At 37.5% G+C, this 18,047-nt stretch overlaps 1 protein-coding gene across 2 annotated transcripts in view; it reads left to right on the top strand.

Moving 5' to 3' along the window:
- Positions 1–17,816, top strand: part of slc9a7 (solute carrier family 9 member 7) — a 38,704-nt gene extending 20,888 nt beyond the window's left edge. The window contains exons 13-17 of one of the 2 annotated variants that reach the window (XM_084427047.1): positions 2,206–2,265; positions 6,332–6,395; positions 10,223–10,305; positions 12,759–12,864; positions 16,374–17,816. In XM_084427047.1, coding sequence (XP_084283173.1) covers positions 2,206–2,265; positions 6,332–6,395; positions 10,223–10,305; positions 12,759–12,864; positions 16,374–16,637 — 577 coding nt within the window. In that variant the 3' untranslated portion in view covers positions 16,638–17,816. The remainder of the gene's footprint in view (positions 1–2,205; positions 2,266–6,331; positions 6,396–10,222; positions 10,306–12,758; positions 12,865–16,373) is intronic. The other variant, XM_084427048.1, reaches the window with a different exon arrangement.
- The last annotated feature ends 231 nt before the right edge of the window (positions 17,817–18,047 follow it).

An 18,047-nucleotide genomic window follows, 5' to 3' on the forward strand; every position in this document is an offset into this window, starting at 1 on the left:
AGGTCTAAAGTTTGAGGCCCAGCTGATTCAGGAGTCTTTTCTGTGTGGAGTTTGCAAGTTCCCCCCGCGTCAGTGTGTTTTTCCTCCGGGTGCTCCGGTTTCCCCCACACAGTCCAAAGACATGCAGGTTTGGGGGATTGGATAAGCCAAATTGGCCATAGGAGTGTATGTGAGTGCTGGGTTGTGTCAGGATGGGCATCCGACGTAAAACCTGTGCCAAATCCAATGTGTGTGTGCCCTGTGCCGATAATTCTGATGAAGCGGACCCTGCAAATGAGTGGGACTAACGCTAGGAAAATATATATAATGGGTGTAGGACAATAATCAGACAATACACCGGCAGTTCAAGGAGACATTTGGTGTTTGTCTTATTTTAAATTCTGCACAGTAAGAGTAACAGTCCTCGGGTCTCATGGTGTATTAGTGTATTAACAGTAGTGATTTTTCTGCCACACTGAAAAAAATGACTGTTGAATTTAATTTAAAAAATGTGTGGTAAGTGGTTGCAAACAATTGATTTTAGCTACATTTAAACAAATGCATTAAGTTGAACTTTATCAATTTTAGTTAAACTTAATGCATTTGTTTAAATGTAGCTAAAATCAATTGTGTGCAACCACTTAACCATAATTTGTTTTACTAAATTCAACAAAAAAAAAATGTTCAGTGCAGCTGTGTTTCCTGAGCATTTAGGGATTCCACCGCTGGCTTTTTGTTGTTCTACTTTTCAACTAAATTTGATGGATGTAATTCTCTCTCTTTCTCTAAAGGGTTTCCATTTCCACAAATGCACTACAATTGACCCCTGGACTAGCTCACGCTACATTTTTCCATGTTGAGTGAGGGCTACTCTCCAATACTCACACATACAGGCTATTCTTAACTCGACTGCGGTTGTCTCCTGCTTTGGGCAACTACAGGCTAATCAATGTGCAATTAAAATAAGCAATCAGATCACTCGGTGAAATAATTTTGCAAAGCTCCTGTACTTAAATGGGAATTAGAGAAGAGGCTCAGGTTTAGCTCAAAGAAACAGATGGGATGCCACTTTTTTTTTTTTTGCCACTGCTGACCAGGTCACCTGAGATTACAGAGAGGCTTTTTTATAGCTTCCTGTTGAAACTGGAATCGATGGTGTACTTTTAGGCATTTGTCAATGTGATGTCTGAGTGCTGGGGAAAGGAAAAAAAAGATCAGAATGCAAAGCATGGACACTTTTACATTCAAGTGCTGTTTTTCATAAAGGCTGTTTATATATATATATATATATATATATATATATATATATATATATATATGAGAAGAGTTCAGAATGATCATTTTTATCAAGCTTGTATATTTAAGTTCAGTAATTTCACTTTAATGACAATTAATAGGTAATTTTCATTAGCATTAAAGTGAAATTACTGAACTTAAATATAAAGCTTGATAAAAATGATCATTCTAGAAGAAAATTTCAGATGGCAGTTATAGGCTTTTGCATCTGAACTCTTCATACATATATATATATATATATATATATATATATATATATATATATATATATATATATATACACATATACATATATATATATATATATATATATATATAATAAAACGCTAGAGAAAGCCTATATACAGTATTATGACACTTTTGAAATGGCCTGACAGTGGTTGGAGGCTGTTTTCTTCTAGAATGATCATTTTTATCAAGCTTGTATATGTCTGTGTCTCAAGATTGAAGCCAAAAGGCTCTCTTCTGCGTTGGTTTAGACTTTCTTCCTCTGTGTTGGCCAGTTTTCCCTTTTCTAGAACAGTCCTGAGAGGTTCCACTTACTCAATAAACATTGAGCTCAGAGCACAGAGGGCCAATTCATAGAAGGAATGTGAAGCACCGAACACATTTTATGTATGGGAAAGGAAATGTCTGTTTTGCAGAAGAGTTTAAGTGAATTTCGATCAACATAATTTGATTTCTTCTGTCTCAGTGTGCCCAGACAGACCATTTAACCATTATATCACTCTTTTGGGAATGTTCATTTCCTCAACATTTTTAACTGTGCTACTTTTTCATGTGATGCCATATGTTCCAAGAAACACAATTAGCAATACATGGACCCAAAAACATACCAGATTTTGAAGTTTTTCTAACTTTTCTGAGTAGAAGCTGTCAGGATGTTTGATGTTTGCAGTGCTGGTCTCAAGAGTTGTGTGTTGTGCTCAGGGTTGGAGAATCTTCTGTTGCCGAGGAGGAGAGGCTGCGTAGACTGCGGAGTTACATCAGGTGATGAGGGACTTTGCAGTTCTGTACAGGTGGTGGTGACCTTTTGACCGCACTTGGTAAACTGCACACTAAAAGCAGTTGTTTGTGTGGGTGTTTGATATTGTAATGTCTGGTCTTCTGCTTTAATCAAACACTCACGTCTTGGTTGCTTAACTCTCTATTGTACAGTGTCTCTGCTAAATCTGCTTTACTCCTCTTACTATCCTGTTTTGTTTATAGTGATGCACTGAAATGAAGATTCCTGTCTGAAACCATCAAAAGACAAAGTGCTTAAAGGGATAGTTCACTTTGAAATTAATTTTTGATATGTTTTAGCTTACCTCAAGGGCATCCAAGATGTAGGTGTCTTTGTTTCCGCAGTAGTTTCAATTTTGATATTTTTAGGTCAAACCGTTCTTGTCTGTCAGTCATATAATGCAGGTCTATGGTCACTGTCTCAAAACACAAGCACAGAGTCCAAATTAAAACAATTCCCCACGTCCAAATGAAACAATTCCCCATCATAAGTACACATTGATGGCCTAAGACACGAAACGAGCGGTTTGTGTGAGAAAACGAACAGTATTTATATCGTTGTTATCTCTTGAAAACAGCACACGTCCAAATGATCTGACGGCGCGGGCGGGTATAGATATATACATAGATGTCGCCTTGGCTACGGTTTCGTTCCAATGAACTGCAGTAGCGAAGGCGACATCTAGTGTATACATCTGGCGGGTATAGATATATACACTAGATGTCGCTTGGCTACGGTTTCGTTCCAATGAACTGCAGTAGCCAAGGCGACATCTATGTATATATCTATACCCGCCCGCGCCGTCAGATCATTTGGACGTGTGCTGTTTTCAAGAGATAACAACGATATAAATACTGTTCGTTTTCTCACACAAACCGCTCGTTTCGTGTCTTAGGCCATCAATGTGTACTTATGATGGGGAATTGTTTCATTTGGACGTGGGGAATTGTTTTAATTTGGACTCTGTGCTTGTGTTTTGAGACAGTGACCATCGACATGCATTATATGACTGACAGACAAGAACGGTTTGACCTAAAAATATCAAAATTGAAACTACTGCGGAAACAAAGACACCTACATCTTGGATGCCCTTGAGGTAAGCTAAAACATATCAAAAATTAATTTCAAAGTGAACTATCCCTTTAAAGTTGCCCCTATTATGCTTGTTCGGATATTACCGTTCATGTAGTATGTCATATAGTTGTTTGTCCACGTTCTTCAAAGATCAAAGTGCACGATGAATGGAGAAATAACCAATCCTACTCTCAAAACAATTTTAAGCCTTTTTCAAGATTTACGCATTTCAATTAATAGTCAAATTCCATCAGACTGAATTGAATAATCCTTACACATTATTCATTTTATGAATTAAGAATTTTAAATGAGTATAAAAAACTAGAGCTTAATAAAACTTTTTCTAGAAATTTAAATGGATCAAGAGAATGGACTCTTGAATGGTGAATGGTGTGTGAATTGTGAATGGTGTGTGAATGGTGAATGGAATGGAGAATGGTGTGTGATTCGTATAAATTATTAGTATGTTTTACTCCATTTAAAATTCATAATTACACAGAATTTATTTATCTTAGGATATTTAGAACTTATTGTCTTAATTACCAAGAAATTACCAAGACAAGCCAAGATAGTTTTCTTTTGCTTTGTCAGTGTTTCTCTTTCGGTCAAACTGTTTGGTATCAGTTCTATTATCTGTAATAATCTTCTTCTTTACTCAGTATAGTGTTCTACAGTACCATTTTATAGGCAGTTAACTTCCTTAGCACACTCAAATGTTTGTTCTTAGTGGTTAGTCTCCATGATGCCAGTGCATTTCTTCCAGGGCTGTTTTTAAAACTGGTGGGAGTCACTTTAAGTGTGTGTGTGTGCTGTGGTGTGCTGAAGGAAATCTTTACTCAAAGCTCACTGGCAAAGACCCCACACTGGATGAGTAATACCAAGATATCAAAAGAAACGAGATTAGGCATTTGAAATTTATAAGCTTGCACTTATACCTGCATTAAAATCAAACAATCTGCTGTCCTTGGCTTCAGTACATTTGCAACCGCACACAGGCTGACAGCGAGAGGTGTTCTGACCATCTTACAGGAAGGATGTGTTCAGCATCCACCATGCTGAAATGTTTCCGTGTGCATACAGCATAGAATGTGGTTAGGGGCGGCACTTTGTACTCTCTTTCAACCTCCTTGTGACCCTTTAATGTAGCCCTCGCTGCAGGCCTAGCATTACAGTAGCCTAATGTTTATGTTGTTTTACATTCATTGACTTCCTTGTATTCCATTTCCTGTTTTGTTTTGTCTCTTACTTTTCCTCCTCTGAATACCTACATTTTTACCCTTCCCCAAAGCAAATCAACCCAGAGCTGTAAGTCCTGTTTGGACAACTCTGTAAACCATCAGGAAGAAAAAACTGTCTTTTGTTTTACAGACAGTTCTCTTCCAGACGTGGTAGAAACAACAGCAGCTTGTTAAGACACCCAGTTTGTCGCAGATATGCGTCATTGGCTTTGGCAGAAGCATGTTAACTGTTTTTTTTCCCCTTTTCTATTTTAATCAATGTCGCCCACATTTTGAGAAACAAATGATCCTCTATGACTTTGAAAAGATAAGACATTCAGTAATGGTTTAACTACTTGTGAGAGCAAAGACAGATAAGTCAGCTCTTTTTGCTTTCATTGGCGCTTGTCCACATGGGCGGCACTAGAGGCTCAGAATGCCTGAGCATCTGCTAACCCTCAAGCTCTGTCTAACATCACAATGAAGTCTCTGTTGATCCTTGGGGTTCAAAAGCCAGTAGCCGCATCATATCCACTGCTTTAATTGAGAGGGAGAATGAAAGATGAGCCTTAGGATCAAAGATCAGTAAATGTACTCAAAGGCCAAAGTGAAAGTTCACCTAGTGTGTCACTTATCTCAGCAGAATCTCACCCTCTGAGCTCTAAAGGTCTGCTGGGCTCTCCTCGTATTTCAGCCAGTCAAGCGAATGTCTGGCTGTTCACACAAGTTTGGTCTCCACTACAGACAGAAGTCTGGTCAGGTTTGCTGCTCATTCTGGCCAGGACCCATCCACTAACACAGAAAAAACAGTCTGAATGACATAGACACCAAACAACCCATAGATGTTTTAGGGATGCCCTGATATTCAAATTCTGTCTGATAGCGAGAAGCCAATAATTATTATCATGTTTTGGCCAATAACCAATCAATCAGTGATATTTTAGTATTATTTATTTACTATTATTGTACTTCTTAATATTTTGAAGCTTTTATTTTTAAATGTTCAATTTTAGTCATTTAAATACTTCAACTTAAATTAAAAGTAAAAAAAAAAATTAACCAATGAAAGGTCGGTATTAAAATTCTATACTTTGACTAAAAAAATACAAAATAAAACATGAAAAACTCAAATAAATTTTAACGTGTATTTAGGCATCACAATGTTATATGTATTTTCAGATTATATTTAACAGTGCTAGTAAATTAGTATTTAGATTAAGTGAAATTAAGATGATGGCAAAGTAATCTAAATGTAAAAATAGGTGAAATGAGCATGCAGAATTTAATATATCGTGTGTATTGATGCTGATAAACAAAAATATATCCAATATCAGACGGTAATCGATATGGTACCGACATTTTGGTCATCCCTTTTTTTTTTCTTTTTTTTTTTTACTTGCTATTTAGTGGTAGTTTTATCTTAATTAGATTATATTAAAAACTCTTGTCTTAGAAGTTTACGCCTGTGACCAACCGAAGAGAACAAATGAGTGGAATTGTCTGTAGACCATTTCTGTAACTACTTCCCAGTGTAAACCTTGCCTTGCTGCTGTAGATATGTTGTGTTAAATAAGATCATAACATGATCAATATCTCTCTGCTTGAGTCTATTGCATCTTTCATCTTTTCATCGTGCTGCTGCTCGTTGTGGGCTTTGCTAAAAGTTCACGATGCAAATGTGGCTGCATTTTGCACTACGGGTTAAATGCTGTCACAGACGCGCACACACAGACTGACATTCAGTTTCTGTCTCTTTCAGAGTTGGGGTGGACCCCGATCAGGATCTTCAGCCATGTGGGGACAGCTTCCAAGTCCTTCAGGGAGTAAGTTTCAAAATGTTTCTGTCCTCCTGCCAATGAAGCTTTTTCCATCATTATGTTTTAAGTATTAAACTTTTGCAGTGGACATGAGTGATGCTTCAAATTGTGCAAGAATTTGCTTTTTAAACATTAACAGTCTTATAATGTTCCATAGACTTCCATATATATTGAAGGAAGAACTTGGCAACACCTTAAAAACCACCAGAACACCCTAGTTCTATGGTTTTACACTGACAAATCTCACTTGCATTTCTTTTGGAAAATGAGAAACTCATTCTGAATTGCCGCCACTGACGTCATACTGTTCCTTTTGTGCTTTAATGTGAAACCATATATATATATATATAGCTACCCCAAAACCACATTTAAATTCATTCTTCCGGGTTTCTGCCTTTAAAAAAAATGTGCAACGATCCTTGTAAAGATAAAGATTGTGAACCCCTTCAAAAGGGGCCATGCAAAGTTGCAAACAACCTTGAAGCCTCTTAGCTGTTGGCATTGTGCGTCAGCACTGCTGCCCGTGTCGTGTTTGAAACCCTGGGGTATTTTTTAAGAAATGCAAATTCATGTAGCAATGTAGAGACACAAGTTGCTTTTTATATCATGTATTATTACTCAAATTAGAATGGCAAAGCTAATTAGGAGTGGACACATTGGAAACTAATGACATTTCTCCTCTGTTCATCCTGGTTTAAACTGGTTCCATTATAGGACAATGAGACAAATCAGATCAGTAGAAGCCAATCATCTTTGCTTCTGCAAAAGAACAAGGACACACTCATTTAGAAGACTGCACGCACTAGTAATATGAATACTGAGGACGTCAACAGTACTGGTACTTTGGTATAAAGTTGATGCTGAAATAATAAAGATAGCAATAGTAGCCTTTGTGAAGAGTGCTTGTGCTTGCGACTGACCGTGAGCAGTCAAACACACTTATTGAAAAACATAGTGGGATGGTAAATGTAAACAGGTAGAACTAACAATCTGGGCCAGATTTTCTGTAATTTTCTCAAGTCATTCTAAACCTGTATGACTTTCTTTTCTCTGTGGAACATAAAAGATGAGGTTGAATTAATTAATTTTTTTTGGGGGGGTGAACTATCCCTTTAAGACAAAAATAATAAAAAGTTTGTAGGAATGTTCCCTACAGGCTGCTTTTCATAAGAATAAAATAAATCACCTCAGGGGAGAGCACCTTTTTGTTTCTCACTATAAGTTATTTTTAGGGAGCTGGTTTTAGTAAGCTGTTAAACAGACATAAGTGTGTTACTGTATATTGCCAAAGCAGGATATGGTCAGTGGTTTGAGAGTGAGAAACCATTATGTCTCTAGCTTTTCTTTTGACAACACAAACATCTGATACTTGTATGTTGAGTTACAAGTATGCTAGATTAAAAAAGTAAAATATAATAGAAGTAAAACATTTTCTACGTAACTTGTACTGTATAGTGCTATAATGCTTAATATTTGAAACAGCCCAGTAAATTAATTTAACGCCGTACCCTTTGTAATGTGAAAAAAGTATGAGGCTATCCTTACTTTAAGGGCTTTTATGAATGTATTTATTTTATTTTCAGGACTACATTATATTGTATATATTACAAAATAATATACAATATATAGGATAACTATAAATATAGAAAGCAAGAAAATAATAAATAAGGATTTTATTCTTAAGAATGTTTCAAACCCAGCCCCTGGTTTGTTTCTAAATCAAGATCTGTGCATGAAGTCTCGCAAATTAGATAATAATATTAATCAAATAACAGTGCTGAAAAGAGGAACTTGCTGCTCTCAATTTTAGTCTTTATTCCTACATGCATGCCATTTGTTAATTTAATTTGTTAATATTTGTTCATATTAAACTTCTAGCAAAGTAGTGTGTTCGGGAGCTTTTTAGTTCGTTTTTGCTTTGACATGAAAATTGTGCAGCTTTATTTGTACTGGGATCAACTATTGAATGTTTGGGTATCATGACAACCCTAATGAGCAAGCATACTTTTTTCTTTTGTTGTGGTACACTTTGTACACTTGTGGTCTTTGTCACACATCTAATCTTATTAACAGTGGTCCTCACTATAGTATTAACACTAAAGGAATACAGCAAGCTTAGGGTAGGTTGCGGTATAGTGTTACTGTAAGCTTGTTTGTGAAAGCTGTAATCTCTTTAAGTGCAATGAAGCTAAAGTTGAAGCTGAACTCAAGGTTAGGTGAACTTGGATAAAAAAGTCTCGCCCAGTTGAACAGGGCGAGACTTAAGATTTCACTACATTTACCGGGTCAATTGATGAATATGGAGTGTGTTAACTGTTAGTTTAGGATAACTGGTTAAGTATCAGACTTCATTCCACCCTTTCAAAAATCTGCAGAATTTTTCTATATGGTATTATATTGCCAGTAGCCTGGGTGCCAGCCCGAACCCCGCCCACAACATTTTTTGGTCGGGAAGTTCGGTCTGGACTCGCTCCGTTGAGGAGCTATTATGCCCGAACAAAAATTGTTCGGACCAATCAAATTGTCAGGGCGGGCTTTATACGATGATGGACAGATGAGCAACGGTAACGTAATCATCCACGTCACCAAAGAGCGCTTGATTTGAATTAGTTTACAACAAAGACGACTGCTGCTGGACAATTGAGATTTCACGAGTTCACATTTACAAATAAGTCAGATAGAATAAATGCGTATAATGCACACAAATAAGTCGATAGAATAAATGCGTATATGACGTGCTGTCCGAGGAGAGGGCTGTGGGCTCGGTAGCCATACTCCCCCGTATTCCTGGTTGTGAGAGAACAAGACAAGAGTGAGGATTCGGGGTGGTGGAGGGATGCTGAAAAACTGTCAAGGAGTGTTAGGTAAGTTGACAGAGTGAATATGCTTCCTCATGCTGATAGATAGGGTAACGTTAGACATGGTATTGTTTGATGACAAGTTGATATTGGATTGATTATTTGTACGTGCTCCTCCCGAACTTTGTTTATGAAACATCATGTGTAGATTCCGGCATCGCGTCTGTTATAGAAGATATCGACAGCGCATTCATTTTAAAAGAGGAACAGAGAGCCGCGACATTTTGTTGGTTGAAAATATGAATGAAGAACATGCGTCATTTACTCCGTTGCTCTGATTGGTTGTAGGTCTATCCAATTGAGTGCAGAGTTTTTTTTTTTCCTGGTTCGGTTGAGACACGCCCCATAATCAAATCTCTATGGAGAAGTATCAGACTCACATTCTGACTAGAATATGAGTATGACGAAGTCAGGCTATATTGCCAGTAGTGAAATAATTAAATTATATGGGACTGCATTCTCTTGTTCGTCCACATCGGTTGACTTTATCTTTTAAATATAAAACAGTATAATGACAACAAATTAGATGTAAATGGAGTCAGTTTGTAATTTGTAAACAGTGACTTGTAAGTAGATGGAAAATATATGTTCACTTTCATTATTGTTGCCTTTTTTTGTGGGCACAGAAAATACACACTGCACTTTTAAGCCTGCATTACCTAAAAGGCAGATTTTTGAGCTCACATTTAAAGTGTCATCTTTCTAAACCTTGGATTTACTCCCAAATATCTTCAATATTTGAACAGCCTCTATTTCTACCTCTGACATGATTGCAGCCTGGATTGCTGTTTGCTGTAGGCTAAATATATATTGACTTCTAAAGTCAGTTTTTGCAACATCAATTCAATTATTATTTTTTGCCTGCATCAGTGATGAATTGTACTCTGAATATTTACTTATGATATAGTATATTATAAGGTTTCCAAACCCTTCCCTACATTATACAAATGATAATTGCTTCCTCTTTCTCCTCAGGATGGAACCCAGGCAGAAGGGCAGAGCAAGACCAAGCAGGAGAGCGCCTGGCTCTTTAGACTTTGGTATACTTTTGACCACAAGTATCCTTTCAGCATGCCATTCACAACAACACACACTTACACACTTTTGTGCTCCTGTCATTAAGAACTCAAGCACGGCTGAGCATTACTTCTTGCTTTTCCCGTTCTATTCTCTGTTCTTCCGTGAGCCTGTCCAGTGAGATTACTTTGTCTCCATGCAAATGACTAGCAAAAAAAACGTGCTCCATAGACAACAAACAAAAGAGACACTTGTCGATGAAACTCGCTAAAGCGGATCTGCAGATTGCAAGATTTCATAGGATAGCTGTTTTGATCAGAGATGGAGTTCCTCTGAGGCCTTAACTGAGCCTCTAAAGCCCCAAACCGACTGGCCTCAACCTCATTTGCGCAACTGCCGCTCCAAAAAATATGAGCTGCTGGAAATGTCATTACGTACTTTTATTTTTTTTTATTTTTTTTTATGGAAAGTCAAATGAAATGACTGCATTTTCACTGCACTGTCCATTTTCACAAAGTCTTTAAGTCCTGAATGACACAATCGATGATTCTTGAGCTCTCATTAGGGCCCGTCCACTGCAGTTATTGCGTGCTGAGTGGTTTACTGTAGCTGTACCTTTTCAGTAAGAGGGTCGTGGGTGGTGAAAGGAGCAAAATAGCAAAAGAAAAGGGTTTTATTTACATCAGTTGCTAGAAATAATGCTTAAAGGTGAAAGCAGCGCACACACATTTTCTCACTTACTTCTCAATTCGCTTCCTGCACAGCTGTGGCTAGCAGCTCCACATGTGGTGACTCACAGTTCCTCAGAGCTTATGTCAGATGTTTATTAGGAGTCTTAGCTTGCAATTTTCTGTGCTCCCACAGCCAAGCATTTGACCTTACGTGTGTGTTGTTATTATCACAGCGACCTACCTAACAACATTCGGATCCTTTTTCACAGGCCCTTGGGAGTGAAGTAAAGTGTGCTTTCCAAAAGGCCAGTGCTATTGAATTGGCCAGCAGCCTCTTTTATTTCTCTTTGAGTACCAGACCACGCTATTGAACATCCTACAGAGATATTTTTCAGTCTTTACCTGGCAACCCCTCTCTAGCCCTGTAGGGAACATCCAGCCTCCCCTTCAAAGATATTAAACACTTCCAAATCCATCACAGAGTGTTCTTGGTTTCAAGCCATCGACACTTTACCACCGCCTTCTCTATTTTTATCCTCGTCTGTCAAAAAACTCAGTATTGCTGCCAAATGCGTACTAGCTGTCCTGCTTAGATCTGTGCGTGCTAGAATCTGAGTGAACTATTTAAGGGGATGATGATCTGTTTACTCTATTATTATGATGCTTCGACTCAATCATATCTGTTCTGAGATGAGTGCTCGCTGCTGCCATGCTTAATATAAAAGCTTCTGTTATAAGCAATGCTATTTTTAAATTGGTTGGTTGTTTTGAAATCTTTGACTTGGACGGATGTCAGAAGTAACAGTCTTGCAGTCATTAATGATTCATTGCGTGTATGAATTAACTATTATGAATCAACTATTAAGACGAGTAAATTATTTACTCATCCTCATTTTTTTCTTCTTTTTTTCTTCTTTCTTTTAAGGATCACAAAATTATTGTCTAAGCTGCTCTTTTGTGTTCAATGAAAGTTAATAAAACAGGGGCTTGGCAACCCATGGCACGTGTGCCAACATTGGCATGTGGAGGGAAAATCACTGGCACGGGACAGTAGCTAAAGAGATATATGTAAATCAAGTCCCTCTAACTTTGCATATGGATGTACATTTTGAAGTTATCATTCCTCATAGTAACACAACCTGTTTTATTAAGTTAGGTGCTATAAATACTATTATAGTGTGCTAGCGCACAGATCTTGCCAGTTGCATAAACCACTAAGACTAGTCTTACAAGTTAGTTATGGTGCGTTCCAGGCAACCTGTAACCCGTTTTTCCAACCTTATACCCGTGAAAGTGCACTGGAACGGCAGTCAAACCCGTGACTTCCCACCCGTGAACTTGTACTAGATCGATGTACTAGATCCCAGTTACGAGCTCTGACGTCACATAGCCCGCGAAACCATACAAAACAACAATGGCAGCCCCTACGGATGCAGTGTTTCTGCAGGCGGTACACGGTGAGAATACACTTTAGGACAATATAACGTTGCAGTCAAATTAATAATAATATAATAATAATAAATAAACAAGGAGTAAGCACCTTTGGCGACATAAATTATTACAAATGCGCATAAGCCCCGTAAGGTCTGCCATGCTGGTTTGTTTACATCTAGCTACCACAATTCCTTGCGCTCAGGTAGTTTGGCGTGACTGGCCTGGAACGCTACAAGGTCGTGAGTCGTGGTTTGAAGTCGTGATTTACGTGCTCAAAAAGTCGTCCAGTCGTTTACGAGTCCAGTAGCCTCACGTGACAGTGCAGAATCGTGGTTCACACTGCCATTGACACCCTCAGCTGATTTTTTTCCCCCTTAACCCGAGTACAGTTACCTGAAGCCTATCCTAACCCATAGCGGCCCCCCTCTGACCACCACCCTGCCGGCCTGCTGCGGTCCACTGGCTCGATGTCTGACCAGCCCCCAGGCCTATGAGGTAAAACCACATACGCACACACAGTTATCAAATCAGTCAATCTGAGATGTGTGTGTGTATATATGTATATGTGTGCATGTGTGTGTATATATATATATATATATATATATATATATATATATATATATATATATACATATATATATACACACACACACACACACACACACATACACATGTATGTATATAGAAGTCAACTTTTTTTTTTTATCCATCTATTTTATTTTTTTCAAATTTAATTGAGTTTTTTTATTATATTCTGTTTATAAAATATTTGAAAGTTAAAAAAAAAAGGTTTTGAAAAGTCTTATGATCAAGGCAGCATTTATTTGAACAAATATACATAAAAATATTACAATTTAAAATAATGTTTTACATATAAATATATTTTAAAATTAACTGTATTCCTGTGATTGCAAAGCTGAATGTTCAGCAGCCATTACCATCACATGATCCTTCAAAAATCATTCTAATATGCTGACACACTCAACTTTGCCATCACAGGAATAAATGTCATTTTAAAATGTAAAAAGTTATCATTTTTCACAATATTACGGTAATGTAATTGGATTTTTAATTTTTAAATAAAACCCTTAATTTACTCTTAATTCAAATTATGTAAAAACAAAACATGCATTATCCATTGACTAGGTAGATTCAAACTGATACATTTTGGAATTAACCCAATGCCAATATTCTCAAAACGGCCCATTATCTGCCATTAAGTTGGTCATCACCTCACACTGCACTTTGGCATGTTTCTAGAGAAGTAGCTTTTTCAGAAAGAGTTCCTCAGCAGCACGCCTTGGTTTCCATAGCTTGCTTTCCAATGTTGTTGCTCTGTGAAACCCTGTTTGAAAAGAAAAGAGAGAAAGAAAGACAGACAGACGCACAAAAGCTTTTAGACTGGACACAGACCCTAAGGAAGACTCATTCAGTGTGTGCCCGGTCACAAAAGAGCCTTTCATGATGCCACTCTGATGATGGTGAGCCCGAGAAGCTTTCCAGTATCCCAAGCATGGAGAACACAGTTATTCACAGTGGTCACAGCCCCATTCACTCCTGCAAATTCCCCTATTCATCACAATGCTCATACTGTAGCGCAGGCTGCTTAGCTGAGCTCACAAACGTCTTATATTCTTACTTTGTGCTGTTGGGTCACAATGAGCTAAATGTCCTGCAGAACTGCTTGATCGCCCACCTCTCTCCCTCGTAACACAATTATGCCCCTCATAGCTGCAGCGCATGGCACGCTGTGAACACCAGCAATGACTTATCTGTTTTCAGACCTATAATGATGATGGTTCTCCTCAGTGCATGAGTCATACTGTTTAAGTCAAGTACATCCTGTTGAACTGGGTCAGGCCATCTAAAAACACCAGTGTGTCTGTCTATATACATTTCTATTCCTCTTTTCTTGGTTTGATTGTTCTCTCTAAGCCCTCCTAAAACACTATATTTTTAATTATCATCCTCTCATTTCACACTGACTTTCCCTCTCTGTTCTGCTGTCTTGTTTGAAAACAAAGCTTTCATTTTCATATTCACTTCCTCCACCTGCGTTTTAGTTCCTCTAGTCTAGTTAAATCTGTTTTGTATTTTGCGTCAAAAGTGAAGAACAGGCTTGAAATTACTTCTTTGTTTAAAGATCTTTTGTGTTGAATTTGTTTTTATATTACTAAAGGGCAATCAGGCAAAACAGTTCTCTTAATGATTATCGGTCATTTATGGAAGTTAATAATGAGTCAGCAAGTCATTGCCGGAAAATATGCAACCTCTATTTTGAATACAATAGTGAATATATATATATATATATATATATATATATATATATATATATATATATATATATATATATATATATATATATATATATATAAAGAAATATAAAATTATATATATATATAAAGAAATATAAAATTATATATATATATATATATATATATTTATTATTATTATTATTATTATTATTTTTATTATTATTAACTGTACAATATTCCTCTTATAACACGGCTACTTTGCAAATACATAAATAAATAAATAACATAACATAACATAAAATATATTATTTTGCTTGAAAAAATATCTCTTTCTTTTAGTCAATTGTTACATGGGACAAAGATTAATTATCCAGTTTAGCGGTCATTATACAAAAAAGAAACTATTTGCAGAATGCCAAAATTGACCAATCAGAAAGAATCTTCCCTGAGAGCCATGCAATAAGAAATAAGAAGGACTTTCCTTAACTCTGCTGATCCACTGAGCACAGGTCTAGTTCGTTCGTACGTTCTTTTTCTTTTTTTTTTGAGAACTTAAACAGGCGAACTAAATCACACCAACCCAAACCATTAACAAGGAACAGGCATTATTTAGATCCTTCTCAAAGGATTTAAACAGCAGCTATATGTGAAGCTAACTGTTGCATAACAGAGTTTAGTTTGTTTGATCTGTTGGCACACAGTGTAATCCCCTGGTATGATTGTGCTTCAGTGACAACCCCCTTCAGTAGAACCCAGTGACTGTATGAAGTACCATTAAACCCAGTGATCTGTGCATGGCAAGTCTTTAAACTGGGAGATGGTTTTCTTGCAGAATGTTTGTTACATATGCATAATGTGAACGATGTTGTATAAATTTGGTGATTTACTATCTTTGCTTATGCTGCCTTCAAGTCCATCTGGGAAGCTCCTACATTTGAGTTGTTTATTGTTGCGATGGCATGTGTTCAAACGAAAAAACTAAATATGAACGCGTTGATGTGATTGGTTACAAGGTAGTTTGTGACGTAAGAAACGCCAGCGATTTCAAACCGCGTTTTTGATCACTGCAGTTTTAAGGAGTAAATACTCAGCAATGATGTTGACTTATGCTTTGGCACATGGTTTGTCTTAAAGCATATAAAAATAAAACACAGACATAAAAACATTAAAAACTTGAATTTCACTACAGGCCAGGGGGACTTTAAATCATTCATGCATTGTCTTATAAATAATGAATAAATTTTCATTAAGCCAATTGTGACTTTAAAAAAAAAATCTAAATATTTAAATGAAGATATTTTTTTAAATGACAAGCATTTTTTAAATAATAAAAAAAAAAAATCTTTTTTTTTTCTCAGGACATTTTTCTAATGTTTATCCTGGAAATGCGGTTGCGTTGCTTAGCTCATGCCGTCAACACATTAACTGAGTCAGAATCAAGCATTCAATAGTGCTGTAACAAATATTGATTTTTCTACTTCAAAAATGACTTGGTTGGTCATTCATATACTATAACTTTATGGTATTTCCAGCTGAACTTGAAGGCTGCATTAAACACAGGTAAGTGTGTGATTTTTCTCTTGCATAAGGACATCTAAGTCTATTTCTCTTTTTATCCTGTCTTCTTGTGACTCCACAGTGTCCCTCATGAACCTTTGTGTTGTGCTTGAATAGTGTGTGTGAGTGTGTGTGGACCTCAAGCATCCCGTCCTCCTCCCTTCATGTCCGACTTGTCACTGTGCTCCTCAGAACCACGAGCCGCTGCGAGACAGTGACTCAGACCTCATCCTGAACGAAGGAGACCTGGCGCTGACCTACGGTGACACGGCCATCACGGCCAACGGAGCTTCATCATCCTCTGGCCCCGAAGGATCGGCCGGGAGCTGGGGCGTGAACGGCAAACGCAGCGACAGCACATCGGAAGACGCTCTGGAGCGAGAACTGGACACACGTGAACATGAGCTCTTGAGCCGTGGCACACGTTTAGTTTTCCCCATCGAGGACCACGCTTGACCCCGCCCCCAAACATTAAACCACGCCTCCTCCCTGTGCTTCATACCTTAACTTTTCTTGCACATAACTCCATCTGACCATTCATGACCCCTCCAGATATCTCATTCAGTGGGTCTGAAAAATCAAGGAAACAGAAAGATGGAGAGCAGGAGGGTTTGTGCTCGGGATTATTTACCAGAATGGAGGCGGCGTAATTGAAGATATGACAGACTTCGATTCAGTGTCTCATCATGAAAATGTGACTTGTAGGAGGAAAAAAATATGTTAAACTGCTGTTAAGAATGCAGTTCGAACGGCTTTGGATACTAAATGTTCTTATTGCTGTTTTATATGATAATGGACTGATTTCGAACGGTCTCTGCTGCCCTTAACATTCACTTTCATACGATCACTGCCTGCCACATTAACATTTTAAGTCATTAATTCTTTGTTTTCTGTTAGTAATGCTGCCACAAACTGGAAATAAGATTGATATATATGACTGAGCCAATTTTTCTTGAAGGGAAGTCAGTTTTTACGTATAAACAGCCAGTATTACATTAGACGATAATCTTTTGCATTTAAATGCTCACCTCCACCATCAGGAAAATTAGTGAGTTTGTAAATACTCCAGGCTATACATGGCAGTAGTGTTCGTGAAAGCTTTCGAGCACAATAGCAACATTGTTTGACATGAGTGCATGTTTATCTCATGACTGCATACGGGAACCTTGGAACATTCAACTTTAGTCAGTTGGATTTTACATTTCCTTCAATATCTTGGTTGTATGAATGTCAGGTTGACGTGCTGGTCGTTGTTAATATGAATGTTGTTCTGCACAGACGTGGGAGTTTTATTTTAAACAGCTGGATGCAACCAGAGTGTATGGGCCATGCACTTTAGCTGCAGCTGAGCTGCAGTCCTTGCATGTATTGCTATATTATATTAGAATATTTACCACTTGCCAGAATTTATGTGATGAAGGATGATGTAATCAAGGAGACTTTCTTATCAGTATCAGAGTTCACGTGTGTGGGGTTCATTTTGCGCCTCGTGTTAGAATGTACTTCTTGGTGGATCTTTCCATTTATGTGTGAGTTTCTGCTAAATGGCAGTCGGCGGAATCTGGAATGTTTGGCATGCGATTGATCCAGCTGTATGTCTGTTCACACAGTAAACGGATGACTCCTTGCCATCAACCGCCAACGTGCATTTCTTCAGTCCTCCGTGTCTAGAAATGAATTCTTGTTAATGAATGCAAGTCTAAAGTCTAAGCGTTTAGTTAATAACTAACTGGCAGATGTTTGAAATGTTATCATTCATTCCAATATATATTCAATGTCATAAACTAACCTTGCACTCTTTTCATGAAGTAACCTTTACAGCTGCCTCAATTGTCTGCACTTGAGCCTGTCCATCGTTTGCTGTTA

The sequence above is a fragment of the Rutilus rutilus genome (genome assembly GCF_951802725.1).
Source record: "Rutilus rutilus genome assembly, chromosome: 12".
NCBI lineage: Eukaryota > Metazoa > Chordata > Actinopteri > Cypriniformes > Leuciscidae > Rutilus > Rutilus rutilus.